The 16,299-nt window shown below is 35.3% G+C and overlaps 1 protein-coding gene across 2 annotated transcripts in view; it reads left to right on the top strand.

Moving 5' to 3' along the window:
* Window positions 1-15,790, top strand: part of LOC131046354 (mRNA-decapping enzyme-like protein) — a 67,201-nt gene extending 51,411 nt beyond the window's left edge. For both annotated transcript variants that reach the window (XM_057980082.2, XM_057980083.2), the window contains exons 7-8: window positions 956-1,429; window positions 15,195-15,790. In XM_057980082.2, coding sequence (XP_057836065.1) covers window positions 956-1,429; window positions 15,195-15,251 — 531 coding nt within the window. In that variant the 3' untranslated portion in view covers window positions 15,252-15,790. The remainder of the gene's footprint in view (window positions 1-955; window positions 1,430-15,194) is intronic.
* Window positions 15,791-16,299: the final 509 nt, after the last annotated feature.

Raw genomic sequence — 16,299 nt, 5'->3', positions numbered from 1 at the left:
CATACTTACACCATGTGGATTTTATGAAGTCTACAAAGGAGATTTAGGAAGTTAATAATTTTAAGAATGACCCTAAGCTTATCTAGGAAATGAACAATGGTATGCATCTATGACCCCTACAAACATCAGGCCTTTTTTCACTAGGGATTCTAGTGTGGTCTCTGGTAGTCGTCCTCAATCATGCCTTCACAAGCACACGCTATCTCTAGTGGATGGAATGTTTGAGATGGAAATGAACTTGAGGCTGGCTTTAGAAGAGGAGTAGAAGATCCAACAACCAAATTTGTCTTGTTATGCATGAGGCATTGAGGCCCTTTACCCTCTTGAAGATAGTATATTGGTTCATCAAAGGTGACTGTTTTTGTATATATTTTCAGAGAAGAATGGATACTCTGCCAGATATTCATATAGCGAATATAATTATCAGTGAGTAGAATGACAATGTTGGGAGTGGGAAATAGCAGTAGTTCTAGTTTTAATTTTTGAGTAAGTAGAAGTGTTACTTTTTTAGGCTTTTGGGTCTTGGTCTCAGAAGATTGAATATCTAATGTAAAATATTGGTTTGTTACCCACTCTTTCCTGTTAGCGGGCAACAATGGGCCTCCATCTGACATTGCACATTTTTCATGATCTAATATAATGTTGATTTATATTAAAAAATACTGAAGTTAATTATTTGGTTGATTCATGGGATAAATTTTCTGAGGATAGTAATAAGCCAGGTAGATTTATGCATGCTTGATTAGCTATAAGAAGATAAGCTAAAATTTCTCTAGAGTTGGCCATGTCCTTTGATCTCATATATTTTCCAATTGTCATAATCTGGAAAGCAAACTTATACATCTCATTTTAACTTCTTCTGTTGCTATTATTTCTGTCTTATGATGTTGTGTGTAATGTTTATTTGTTTTTTAGAGGGTAATATTGTATATTTGATTTATTGTAAAATATGCAGGCATCATTACATTTAAACAATCGTCAAGAGCTGTCATCCTCAACATCTGTGAGGCCTTCAACCATGGTGCATTCTCTGCCAGCCGGTTCATCATCAGTGGCTTCTCCTAGTCTACCTCCAATGCCAGCACCATCTCCTCCATTGCCTGCTTCATCAGTATCTTTAGTCCCCATGACTGCTCGTCCATTAGACATATCTGAAGTGAGCAGCAGTAGTCATGCTACTCTTGTTAAACCTTCATTTTTTGTACCACCGCCACTTTTATCTACATCGATGCCATTATCACTTCCTTCTGCACCAATGGCTCCGCCTATTAATCCTCTTGCATCCCTTCAGCCTTCACTTGGTGCACCACTACTGCAACCTTTTCCTCCTCCGGCTCCTTCCCAATCTCTGGCTTCAGCTTCAACATTGAATCAAGGCCCGGTTATTACAAGAGATGGAGTCCGTGATGCACTGGTTCGGTTAGTAAAGGTATACCTTTCTTTAATATATTATATGCTTGTTTGTATTTTCTAGTTCAAGTTTATGTTTTCTTCATTTGGCTTCTCATAGAGTTGACCATTGTTTTTGCCAGTTATGCATCCTCATCCTCTATTTCCTTATTTTCGTCTGTCATTTCCTTCACTCTTAGAAGATGAAACCTAATTGGAAGAATTGCCTTTTTAATGAGCATAACACATATTCTTTCTCATGGTTTTAGTCTTTCTTACAAAGGATTTTTTTCTTTCAGCCTTCTTTTCAATTAACTGATCAAAAGTGAGTGATTTCAATTGACTGCTTGTTTGCAATTACTTAAAATAGGTTGGATAAGTGGAAAGAAAAGATTTTATTAAGGTAGTCATATATACATCAATTTTACCAGCAGTAGCTTCATCATCATGTTTGATTGCTTGTATTTTTGAAGACAAACTCACTGTTTTTCAATTCAAGGTTGCAAAACTTAACCTGCAATTGTATGAATTCCAATTTTGAATGGGAATCATACAAATTCTATAACTTGTGTAGTACTTCCCATGGTGTGTTGCATCCATGAAGTGAGCAGCAGTACTTCCCATGTTTGATTGCTTGTATTTTTGAAGACAAACTCACTGTTTTTCAATTCAAGGTTGCAAAACTTAACCTGCAATTGTATGAATTCCAATTTTGAATGGGAATCATACAAATTCTATAACTTGTGTAGTACTTCCCATGGTGTGTTGCATCCTTTTATGCGATAGAAGACTTATCAAATCAGATGCTTTAGAAATTTTTATACCTCAATATTTGTATTTTTGCCTTTGCTGTTGGTCCAACTGCCTTTTGCCCCTCCATCACAAATTTCAAACCATAAATGGTTGAAGATTAGAGTATACTCATATACTCAATTTGCTTTTGCTATTTTGACCAGGTTTGCTTTCCGGTTAGTGTTGTACCAACTATTGATGTGATTGAATGTATTTATCAAAGTGAGATGGATTGGTTCCATCACTCCAGTAGGGTTGCCATCAATATCACAAATCCTTTTTAGTACAACGTAAGTTCCATGTATCATTTTACTCTCTGCTTAAAGGCCCCTTTAATATATCAACAAGTATGTTGAAAGGACTAGTTTCTTCCATTTACCAATAAAACGATCGGAAGTACAAGCTTCCTATAAGCTTTGTGATGATCTACTTCGGATTTTATAGCCAAATGATAGTTCACAAATGGGTAGTGGAGGGGAAGGAGAAAATGAAAATGATTGTGTTTTATTTTTCTATGGTGATTTATCAGGATGATCCCATAGATGTTATTGTTGGAGCTATATTAGGAGTTGGATGTTGTAGTTCAAGCATGATGGCATTACCTATAAGCATGAACTAGAAACATTGTATATGCCAAACATTGCATTTTGTTTAAGGTTTGCAAGATCCGTTTTGATTTTTTGAATTTTGATTGCACTAAATACTTATTTTGTAATATTTAAATAAGCCCTGAAAATCTTCTCAATGGATTTTTTATGCTTTTCTTGAAAAGAGTTTTCCTCTAAAAAGATTCAAAAGTTAACTATATTCAATAAATTATTTCCAAAGATTGAGAAAAAAAGAAGCTTATCAATTTCCTTCTGCCTATAATTGTCTCCAATTTTCAATACTGAAGTCTTTTGAAACCTTCTAGTCCTCAACAAAGAAGCATGGGAAAGTATTACATGCTGCAATACTTACGGTCCTCTAATTTTTAGAAAATAGATTGAGTGCAAGATCTTGGACAGGTATGCCACTGCATGAACTTTCCTGGTCTCACCTATCCAAGTGTAGTTGTGAACTTTTCTGTTGACTCCTGCCATGTAAGAAGCCACACACTATTAAAATAATATTGTTATATTTAGTTATAATGGTCAATTAAGTTGTTAGCATAGACTTTAGGAATGTTCTTTATTCTTTTAGTAGTTATAATGTTGAAGGCTTGTCCAAAGATGTGTGAGAAGACGAAGGTAACTATTTAATAGACTATTTATGGAGGATTAAGCATGTTTTTAAATGAAATCTATGTATTAAAAATATCTACAAATTTGTTGATATTAATTAAGCATTAATATATTCTTTAATTTATTTAATATCTTTTATAGATTGTTTAAATAAAATACATGTTTTTGTCTGTTTATAATGTTGAACAATATTCAATATTTAATTTGAGCTTCAATCCATTTCATATATAATTTTTACTTTACATATAAATAAATATATATATTTTTTGGTCAGTTATAAATACATATATATTATTTAATAAATTATATATGAAATGAATTGAAGCTCAAATTAAATATTGAATACCGTTTTTCTATTAAAAACACAAAAAAAAGAAAATAATAAAAAAAATTAAATAAATTAAAAAATATATAAAATATAATAATAAAATCATTTATATTTTTCATACTCAAATTTTATCAAAAAACACTAATTTTTTATAGTAAGAAATTTTTATAACTAGAAAAAGAAAAAATAATAATAATAAGTTTTGATAAAAGTTTTGAAAAAAAAAATTAATAGCAGTTATTGTAAATAACTTTACTTGGAGACTTGAAAAACCCGTGCGGTGGTTTTTGTCGTATAACAGCTTGTCTTCACGTCGTCAAAGCTTGAACCCGACAATGGTGCGTGACCAGTGAATTTAGTCTAGCAATGGCACAACCTTCCTTCCTTCGAAATGCCATCATTGATGACCGGTTGCGTTCGTGCAATGCATTTATAAATTTTTTGCTTATGTTTTCTGCGTTTCGCAGGCATCTAGGGTTTTCGCGAGCTTTTTTTTTCTTTAAACGCATTTTATTGGTGATTAATCACACGATTTTTGTCCTATTTTTTCGCGATTATGCATGATAAAAATTGTTGAAAAACTTTGACCGATTTTAGTGTGTTTGTTTGGAGGAAAAATCGGCATCACTGGTGATTGAGGATTAATCGTGACTGATCGCGATTTTTTGCAGTGTTTTGCTTCTTTGCTTTCTTCTTGTTTAGGAGTTCAAGTTGACCTCCGAATTGTTGATACATGATAGCCTCGGTAAGATAAATGATTGAATGAGAGATAAATGAAGTCTCTCATTTAATCATCTATCTCATCGATAGACTATGATAAGACTTCAGTCATCATTCCTTCGTTTGATAAATATAATTACTCTTCGATGTGTTATTTTTGTTTTATGTTGTATCAATAATAGTATGCATGATATACGATCTAGTTATGATCGTATCCCTCGATTCATATATATAACCTTGCTAATAATCGGGTTCTTAACTAATGCACGAAATATTGATTGTTATCGGGTTTATTGTTAACTGCATACATACCGATTGTTATCGAGTTTATTGATAACTGCATACATACCGATTGGTATCGGTTTCACTTGTTAATTATATGCATACCGATTGATATCGGTTAAACTTGTTAATTATATGCACACCGATTGGTATCGGTTAAACTTGTTAGTTATATGCACACCGATTGGTATCGGTTAAACGCGATTATGATTGAAGAGGTGCGATCAAGTAATATCTTGATCGGTCATGTCTAATAGACATGATCGGTCAAGGTATTGCTTGATCCTCCTTATTGGCATATATATATATCAATCAGTGATTGTGAGAAGGACATTGAAATTAATAAATGCTCTTTCTCCATCTGCAACATACCAGATAATAATCAGATTTATTATATTAAGAAATAACATATACTTGAAAGAAAAAAAAACCTTGAATATAACTTGCATCTTGAATTGAAAATTGAATTACATGTACATGGTATCAGAGCTATAGTTAAATCGAACCTAAGGCTATTCAATTTTGTGGAAAATTCAAGACAAGCATATATTCAACATCACATTTCTCCAAATGGCTAGCACCATCAGATTCGAAGATAGACTCGGAGGAGGCGATGACAACTCGGCATGGAAGTTCAGAATTAAGATGGTTCTAAGAGAAAATAAAGTCGAATCATTTGTAAAAACTAAAACTACAAAACCTGAGACTGAACCTGACAAAGCAACTTGGATAGAGGGAAATGAAAAGGCCATCAAAATCATAGTTGATGGGGTGAGGAATAATATTATGCCTATCATAAGGAAACATGAAACGGCCTACAACATGTTCAAAGCACTTGATGCATTTGAGATATCCAATGCTAGTACAACCTTGGCTTTAAAGAGAGAAATAAATCATATAGCTATGATCAAAGGGGAGTCAGTTAATGCCTACTTCATGCGGATATCAGCCCTAAGGGATGAGCTAGCAACCCTTGGATATGAGATCCAAAGCAAAGAATTAACACTCATTGCTCTAGATGGGTTGCCTAGTATATGGGAAACATTTGTCCAAGGCATCAGTGCAAGGGATAAATTTCCAAAGTTTGAAAGGCTAAAGGCAGACTGTCTCCAAGAAGAATCAAGGTTAAATAAGAAAGGGATCAAACAAAAGAATATAGATGAAGATCTTCGAGTCCTAAATACAAACTCCAATAAGAAAAGCAAGCAGAAACAATTTAGGAAGAGGAAAGGTCATCATGGCAAGAACACCTTCAAGAAGAATCTTTCACAGATTCAATGTTACAAATGTCACAAATTCGGATACTATGTTGCCAAATGTCTGGAAAGAGCCAAACAACAAGCCACATTTGCCAAAGAAGGAAAATCTAAAGGGGAAGATGACTCCGAGAAGTATGTACTCTACTCAGCACTTACAAATCAAGCATCAAACAAGGTTAACTCCTGGATGATCAACAGTGGCTCATCCAGACACATTACAGGGTTTAAAGAAGTGCTAGTCTCCATGATAGAGGAGAATGATGAGGAAGTGACTATCGGAGATGACTCCACACATATAGTCAGAGGAGTTGGAACCTGCACTATCAAACTGAAGTCGGGCGTATCATTGCAACTTAAAGGAGTACTATATGTCCCAGGCATCAAGAGAAATCTAGTCTCCATATCAGCACTAGAGGATAATGGGTACAAAGTGACCTTTATGGACAACAGAGTGTTCGCTTGGCCAAATAATTCATCTATCAAGAAAGCTAAAACCATTGGTCAAAGACAAGGCTACTTGTATGAGTTGTGCACAGAGCCCAACCTAGCCCTAATCCATGAAACTACATATGCTAATGAAGTTTGGCATAGAAGACTAGGTCACCTGAATTTTAGAGCTTTATCATCAATGGGAAACCTTGTCACAAGCCTACCTAAGTTAAAGCAATATCATTTAGGGGCATGCAAGGGATGTGCCCTAGGTAAAAATGCTAAAGGTGTTTTTCAAAATAGTACTAGGAAAACAAGCAAAGTTTTAGAATTAGTTCATTCTGATGTATGTGGACCTATGTCCGTACCTTCTTTAGGGGGATTTTTGTATTATGTAATAGTTGTTGATGACTACTCTAGGAAAACTTGGATCTACTTTCTGAAATGTGAAGAATTAGAATAGATCCTTAATAGGTTTAAGGAATTTAAATCACTAACAGAAAACTACTCAGGAAATAAAATAAAAACCTTAAGAACTGACAATGGGGGAGAATACACCTCAGATTTGTTTAAAGTTTTTTGTAAAAATGCTGGGATTAAGAGGGAGCTTACTATACCTTATAATCCTCAACAAAATGGGGTAGCTGAGAGGAAAAATAGGACAATTGTAGAAGCTGCCAAAGTCATGATTCTTGATCAGAATCTAAATACCAATCTTTGGGCAGAAGCAACAAGCACTGCTGTATATATACAAAATAGATGTCCTCACTCCCATCTTGAAGATAAAACCCCTGAGGAAGTCTTTACTAAAACAAAGCTAGATATTAGCCACCTTAGAATATTTGGGTGTCATGTCTATATTCATGTACCTAAGGAGAAAAGATTAAAATTAGAGCCTTCTAGAAAAAGGGGGAATACTTGTAGGATATAGTGAAACCTCCAAGGCCTACATGATCTATATACGTGGTCAGAGGAATATTGAACTGAGTAGGGATGTAATCTTTGAAGAAGACTTAGCCTTCAAAAGAGCCCAAAGCTCAATAGAACTTGAAGTCTATATTCCTACCCCTAGCATAGAGGAAGACCCTGCTCCTGAGCTTCAGAGGGAGTCTTGAGGAAAATGAAGGTGAAACTCAAAACGCACCTAGAGAAAATTTCGAGAAAAGACCACTATGGGCCACCAAAACTGTAGAAGAAGCTCAGAAGTATGCTGCTCCTTCAGGAACCTTCAGAGAAAGCAAAAGGCCTAACAAACTTACCAACTATGTTGCCCTCATGAATGATCTTTCAAAAGCTGAACCTACTAATGTATCAGATGCACTTAAACATCAAGTATGGAAGAATGCCATGTCTGAGGAATACCGGTCCATTATGAAAAATGATGTTTGGAAGATTGTTCCTAGACCAGCTAGAAAATCTGTTGTCACCTCCAAATGGCTCTTCAAAATCAAACATGTTGCAGATGGTAGCATTGAGAAACACACGACTAGATTTGTAGCCAAAGGGTTCTCACAAAAGGAAGGAATTGACTATGAAGAAACCTTTGCACCTGTAGCCAGATATACCTCAGTAAGAACAGTCTTAGCCATTGCAGCAACAAAAGGATGGAAAGTACATCAGATGGATGTAAAGACAACATTTCTTAATGGAGAGATTGCACAAGAAGTATACCTAGAGCAACTTGAAGGGTTTGAGATTCATGATGTAGAATCTCATGTATGTAAACTCAAGAAAGCTCTTTATGGGCTTAAACAGGCTCCTAGGGCCTGGTATGAAAGAATTGACACTTATCTCTCAGGGCTAGGCTTCTCAAAGAATGATGCAGATCCAAATCTCTACTATAAGCAAGACAAAGGTGATATGCTGATATTGATTTTATATGTTGATGATTTGTTAATCACAGGAAAAGATCACCTCATAGATTAGTATAAGAAATACCTTGCTAAAGAATTTGATATGAAGGACTTGGGACTCCTTCATTACTTCCTAGGTTTGGAAGTATGGCAAAATTCTGATGGCATTATACTAAACCAGGGTAAATATACCTTGGACATTTTGAAGAGATTTGGAATGCTAAACTGCAGACCCATGACCTCTCCAATGGAAACAAACCTTCATAAACTTAAGGAAGCAGCAGCAGAATCACAACCCTCACATCCCACTCTATATAGGCAAATGATTGGGTCCCTGATGTATCTTGTAAATACGAGACCAGATATCTGTTATGCAGTTAATGCCTTGAGTCAGTTTATGTGTGAACCAAAGGAGATACACCTGGTAGTAGTAAAACATATCATGAGATATCTGCAAGGTACCCTAAAACTTGGTCTCAAATATGAGAGAGTTGAACTAGATCTACACAGATTCACAGATTCAAATTGGGCTGGAAGTGTAACTGACAGGAAAAGCACCTCAGGATGCTGTTTCAGTTTAGGTTCAGCCATGATATCCTGGATTAGCAGGAAATAGTCATCAGTAGCACAGAGTTCCACTGAGGCCGAATACATTGCAACCTCCATGGCTGCTCGAGAGGCAGTATGGCTTAGGAAGCTGCTTGTGGGGTTATTCGGTGAACCAATGAAGCCTACAGTTATTCATTGCGACAACCAAAGTTGTATAAAACTTTCAGTGAATCGGGTGTTTCATGACAGATCCAAACATATTGAGATTCCATATCATTATGTATGAGACATGGTAGATAGGAATGTGATCCAGATGGAATACATTTGTACAGGAGATCAGACAGCAGATATTCTTACCAAACCAATTTCAAGGGTGAAAGTTGAGCACTTCAGAAAAGGTCTTGGTATGATTGAAATTTAATTTACTTTGTACTCCTATACTTATTAAGATGTTTTATGTGTAAACTTCTTTGTCATGTTAAGACTTTTATGGGTTTAACCCCCTGTGTTCATTTCTAAGAGGTGACGATCTCTTAGATAATGAACACTTGTATGTAGACATTATAAGATGACGATCTTATGATGTTCAAACCAGTTATCATGTTGGATCTCTGGTATGCCATGGATGTGCCATGATTGTGTTGTGGTAAAACATTTGGATAAAATGTTAGTGCACATACCACAACTTGGATGAGTTGAGAATTTAATTATTCTCATGTGCTTATTCTTAAAGTATCACGTGCTTTAGCAATACTGATATCACATGCTTGGGTGATATCTTGTCATCACAAGTTAATGTGATGAACGTTTGTATCACGCGTTTAGGTGATACTTCATGTCACGTGCTTAGGTGATGTGATTTCTTGTATCAAATGATTGATGATAGTTGATGTCACATGTCTAGGTGATATGATTCCCTAGAGAGTAAGATTACGTAAGGAATATTGACCATCATGAGAAATGTGATGCTAGATATATTGTTTTTCATTTATCTTCCCTAGCTAAGAGGGAGTGTTGATGCATGATAGCCTCGGTAAGATAAATGATTGAATGAGAGATAAATGAAGTCTCTCATTCAATCATCTATCTCATCGATAGACTATGATAAGACTTCAATCATCATTCCTTCGTCTGATAAATATAATTACTCTTCGATATGTTATTTTCGTTTTATGTTATATCAATAATAGTATGCATGATATACGATCTAGTTATGATTGTATCCCTCGATTCATATATATAACCTTGCTAATAATCGGGTTCTTAACTAATGCACGAAATACCGATTGTTATCGGGTTTATTGTTAACTGCATACATACCGATTGTTATCGGGTTTATTGATAACTGCATACATACAGATTGTTATCGGTTTCACTTGTTAATTATATGCATACCGATTGATATCGGTTAAACTTGTTAATTATATGCACACTGATTGGTATCGGTTAAACTTGTTAGTTATATGCACACTGTATGGTATCGGTTAAACGTGATTATGATTGAAGAGGTGCGATCAAGTAATATCTTGATCGGTCAATAGACATGACCAGTCAAGGTTTTGCTTGATCCTTCTTATTGGCATATATATATATCAATTGGTGATTGTGAGAAGGACATTGAAATTAATAAATGCTCTTTCTCCATCTACAACATACCAGATAATAATCAGATTTATCATATTAAGAAATAACATATGCTTGAAAGAAAAAAAATAACCTTGAATTTAACTTGCATCTTGAATTACATTTACACGAATATCTAGTTTTCCACTTGGATATCTAAACCCCATATCCCCATTCTAGCCTTTTAACCTGCATCAAAACTTTGCATTTTTTCTTGTTCACCTCAATGACTCAACCACTCTTGTAAACTTTCCAGGACTTTATTGATAATCAGATTTGACTTTGCAACTACTCCAGAAGGATTTCCCCGCCTAGATATCATCGCCCATCTTAAGGGTGCAAATTTTCTCAAAAGTTCAAATGGTGGATGAAATTTTTTCTAGTTTGCTATTAATGCAATGGTTGCATTTAGTTCCCACTTGTCCTCACAATTTTTCCTAACCTTTCATTTCACACATTTCATGGGTTTTAACTTATCTTGCACGCATAAGTCACTATAACCATTTTATTGAATTTTTTGCAAGTTCTTGGGAAAAGGATCATCTACTTACCTTGTAAGAACCCTGTTGGTTCTAATTCTCCTGAAATACTATTGCTGTTGTGTTTTTGGATTTTCAAGGTTTTTGAACAATTTTAAAGCATAAAATAACACGTGCTAGGCAACAATTGCACATAAAACCGAATAGAAATAAAATTGAGAGCAACTGCAACTATATTATGAATAAGATACCTGCTACAATAAATCCTACTGCTAATTGCATATCCGTAGGTCCTTAAGCTTATTTTTAAATGAATAAATCTGGTGTTTGCCAGCCAAAACTGGGAAACTGACCAAAATGGCCGTACAAGTCTGGAAAGCAATTTCTCCAGGCCAGAAAGTAGACAAATCAACCTGTCAGAGCTCGGCATTGGGGAATGTGCCACTAAATTGCAAAAAGGGGAGGCGTTTCAGCCTCCAGCAAAAAACACCCAATCTGGGACCCCACATGCTAAGCAGGAATTGTACGGCCAACAAGAAAACCTGTACGGCTGGTTATTGAATTGATGCATTGCTGCTAATGAGACGTTTAACCTGCAATGCCTCCTTCCTTATCCCAATTCTGCAAATAACTAACACAATTAACCTCTGATGAAGCACATAAAGACTCCTGTGTGAAGCCCTCTCAGTTTGCAATAATTCAGCTGATCTTTCACAACCTCAAAATCATAGATCCATGAAGAATGAACATTCTTCAATAGCAAACCTTTTGAAACCATTGTCTTAGACAATCCACAGAGAAAATATCAAGCAATGTCAAATAATCAATAATGGAGTTTGAATTGCTTCCAATTTCCTTATAACCCCCAAATGCATGATTTTCACTAAGTACGCCCACATGCTTTTTAAATACATTAAAATGTATTTAATTAACTTTGCATAGTTTGATATTCAACTTGGGCGCCCAAAATCATTGAAGTGATTTAATAGAAATTACTTTATAATATTAAGTGGCTTTTTTTAATTTAATAAAGTCACTTTATGACTTTATAATTACCATATAAGTTAATTAAATAACTTAGCCACTAGAATATTAATATCTCCTTCATTATTCAGTCTTTTGATGTGTCGTCTGAAGCTGGAGTCAACACTGAATACTCCCCATGTGTCCAGGTGCCCAGACTAAAAATAGCACAACTGCCAGATTGACTTACTAAAAATAGTAAGTCCCTCAACTAAGCCCACACACCAACTGCTAAGGCCCTGGAACTGAACCCAAGACTGAATTGAAGAAGTGGAACTACCACTTGAGATTCTCTATCCAGAATGTTAGCCTACGAGAGTCCAAAAATAATAGGCTAACCCATCAGTCACAGAGATTGACTAGAGTGGGGACATCACATACCTGCACGACCCTAGCAGCAGATGCACTTAGATGGGGAAGGATTTGTAATGTCTCGTAGTGCTTGTGGACCTCAAGGGCATGGTTTATGTACAAAGACGTATGTTTGCTGATGTAAAAGGTATGTGGACATGATGCAAGCTGGTATGGATTGCTTTTGCAACTATTGATGACACTAGTTCTTCCTTCAAGGTTGTGTGGTGGTATGGAAGACATAATCTTTAATGAGGGAGACAAGATGTTATAGGTTGCAAAGTTGAGACAAAAGATGAGGTTACAAACCATTAGGGTTGCTTTCTAGTAATAGTTTAGGGCATTTGCTGTATTGTAAATTTTTGGGTTTTCTCCCGAAGTATGTATTATCATACTATAACTCTGAAAGTAATGCTTTAAATGTGCAGATTCAACTTCTTCTGAATGTCTCCACAAGTATTGTATGCATCTTTGATGATCTTATTGGTCGTCTTAATCACATTTGCCAGTTCAAATGTTATTTGACAAATTTGTCATCTAGAAGGTAGTTATAACTCTTTGCAAGGCATCTTATCAAAACAACAAAAGAGATGCATAGGTTTTGCTTATGGATAGCTAAGGTAAGTTCAATTGAATGTCCTACAATTTCAGATGTACCTGCTTGTTTGCATTCAGAGCCTAGCTTAAGTGTGGAATCTAGAGGTATAGTTCTTAATGATATATTGATTAAGATATCATATAGTGTGTTTCATTTTGTGATCCCTTTTGGATCATTAAAATTTGAGGCTCTATTGCCCTTGTTGGATAAAGACACCCGTCGTCTTTAAACTCACTCCCATCTCACCAACACATTCATAACATAAAACTAGATTTCTTTTTTTATTTTGTGTTCTTATTTCCTTTACTTCCACGTATAGATGTGTAACAACATTAGGGATGTCAAAACCACATCTTAAATCTCCCTACATGGCTGTTCATCTGCTTTATTAAGGTGCAAAAACCTTGTATTGTGAAACCAGCATATACACACTTAGTGACATAGAGTAGGAGTGTCCAATGCAATGGGTATCGTTTGTTTCAGGGTTGATTTTCTCTCCTTGTAGTCATCTTTAACACAACACCTTAGGGAACAACCCTATTGGCCTATCATCATTTGTAAGTGCTCTTTAATACAGCTTATCATTGGGTTTTTCTCATATCTAACACTTGGTGCAGCTTCTCACTGCTGCCCATCAAATCCATTAAGCTTTCCATTCCCAAGCCCTGAGCATAATTGGATGCAATGAAGGGGGACACTATTTTGAAGATCAAGAAACTTTTCATCATCATTTAGATACCGTAGCAGTAGCACCTAGTTCGGGGCCTAAAAAATTGAGTTACATTAGGAGAGGAAAGAGAAAGATGTAGATTGTATTTAGTTGTTTTTCTCATTTTGACATATCATTATATGTAAACATTTTTAAACTTATGATGTTATACATTTGAATTTGAAACTGTGTATGAAATTATGAAATTTGAATGATGAATTTTCAAATACTGAGTGTTTGAATATCATATAACATGTGTAATGTTTGAATTATGACAAATTGATAATCAAATTAGTCTCCTATGTTCTCTAAATCATATCTTATTTGCCGAGTCCTAGCCAAGCTTTTTGCCGAGTCCTAAGTTCGACTCCTATGTTGGGTTGCCAAGTTCGCGCTGAGTCCAAGTCCTCAAATTATGTCTGAAACTATATAAATTATATCAAAACTAAATAATTCTAACGAAATGTAGCAAAATCTAAAAAAATTGCGAACATAGAGGATAAACAACAAAAATTGTTTCAGTGGTGGCACTCCCTTTGGGTACCCAGACAGACCACTTTGCTGAAGCAATTGTGAAAGCCTGACTTCTTTTGGTTTAATTTTTAGTTTTTAGAGAGTTATTTTGGCCTTTAATCAAGGTTGCCTGGGTACGGGGGTACTTGGAGACTTTGGAGACTGGTGCTGGTACCGGTACGACTATTTTTTCAAAATAGGAGACGTGGGTACTTGGAGACTCCAATTTCTTTTAAATATAATTTAATAATTTATAGAAATTCCGAAAATATAATGACATTGAACATTAAATATAATGACATGAAATGTAATATAATAATTTAGTAATGGCTGTTGCAACGTTTTAAGAAATCCTTGTGACCTCCATTTGTTTTGAGTGTTTTTTTTTTCCGTTTGTACTGCAATTTGATTATTTGCTGCCTGTGTTTTTTTTTTTTTAAACATTTTAGGGTTTCCCTTTTTTTTTTTGGCTTGGAGACGGTGGGAGACAGGCGGATATGTTAGCGGAAAGTCTCCTCTCTATGGAGACGTTTCCAACCAAGTTTCCGGTGCGGGATACGCGTCTGAGTCTCCGGTACGAGTACCCAGGGGCTGGGTACGAGTACCCAGGCAACTATGCCTATAATTATTTGTTTCACCATTGAAAGCACATTATCTGTGGTCAGTATGTTAAATTTATGCAAGCAACATTTTTGTGTCCTGCGTTGGTTGGGCTGATTTGATGGTCAGAATGGGATCCTGCAAGGGAAACAACACTGGCTTCAGCCCAAGGGGCTTAATATCTTGAGGAGGTGTGGATAAGGTAGTAGATTTCTCCAATTTTCAGGTTGGAGATTTCTCCTAGTCTTTGGCAGTATGTTTAATAGAGATGGCATCTTTTGCTGTTGTCGTTTTGACACTGTAGGTTGACTGTGATGTAAGAAATAAATTTCATTCTCTCCAAACAATATTCATGATATTTTGGTTTTTTAAACCTGGTAATTTTAATCTATGCAATAGTTATCATGTTTTATTGTCCAAATTGCTGCTTAGCACTCCTTCACCAGCAGCTTAAATTGTTGGTTTGATTTGCAGAATGAACACTTTATTGACATGGTGTACCGTGAGATGCTGAATGCACATACTTCATGAAGATTCCACAGTGGATGATCTCGTTAACGACTTCTGTTCATTCATTTACCAGCAAGCAAAGGTTCTGTATACGGTCTTTTGCATGGCTTCATTGTGTATCTTGTGTGGAGCACCAATTTCAGGATGGAAGGCTATGGATTTAAGTGTGCTAGTTAAGTTTCATATTTTGCAGACTTAAGTATCTGTGATCGATCTTGTCCAAGATTCATCTGTTTCAAGTGCACAGAAGTTTTTTTATGATGACTTCATAAAATATAATTCATACGTTGTTGTCTATCTTCTACTTGTCCTCACTTATTGTCTGAATATGGACTACTGGGCTTATTTTGAAAAATCCAGTACGTGATCTTATAGGTGTTTTCCCCAGAAATGTCTACAAAACCTTCCTTGTGGGAGATCGTATGTAATTGATAGTTGTACGGAACTTCTATTTAGTTGTACACTAAGATTTGCTTATGTCTTTATTGCTAAGCACCTATTGTTTTGTCCTATCGATTTGTAAATCATATGCTAGCAGTGCTGGCATCTTTTTTTTGTCATTCTGCCTGTTTTTTCATAGTACTCTTTTTCTGGAAACTGGCTTAAATTGCTATTCTAGATGAATTGTATATTATGTCTCTCCTAGCATTAATCTTTAATATGATTACTAATCTCTTGAAAGTTTAATCTGGAGTGTGTGTTATTATGTCTCTCCTAGCATTAATCTTTAATATGATTACTAATCTTTTGAAAGTCTAATCTGGAGAGTGTGTGTTATTATGTCTCTCCTAGCATTAATCTTTGACATGATTACTAATCTTTTGAAAGTCTAATCTGGAGTGTGTGTTATTATATCTCTCAAAATGATAGTTTATTTCATAAAAGACTATCAAGGTATTCTTTGTCTTTTCCAGAAAAATAGAAGAATTCTGCTAAGCTTTCAGCATCTGTAATGAATAGAATAATGCTTGATATCTCTTACAATTATGATATTGTTATTGTGTTAGGTTGGAGTTTTAAATTTGTTAGTATGCCTGTGGAGAGACTCATAATTGATAGATTCCTTTCT

This window comes from Cryptomeria japonica, chromosome 8, assembly GCF_030272615.1.
Source record: "Cryptomeria japonica chromosome 8, Sugi_1.0, whole genome shotgun sequence".
Lineage (NCBI taxonomy): Eukaryota > Viridiplantae > Streptophyta > Pinopsida > Cupressales > Cupressaceae > Cryptomeria > Cryptomeria japonica.
This window is presented reverse-complemented; position numbering and strand designations above follow the sequence as displayed.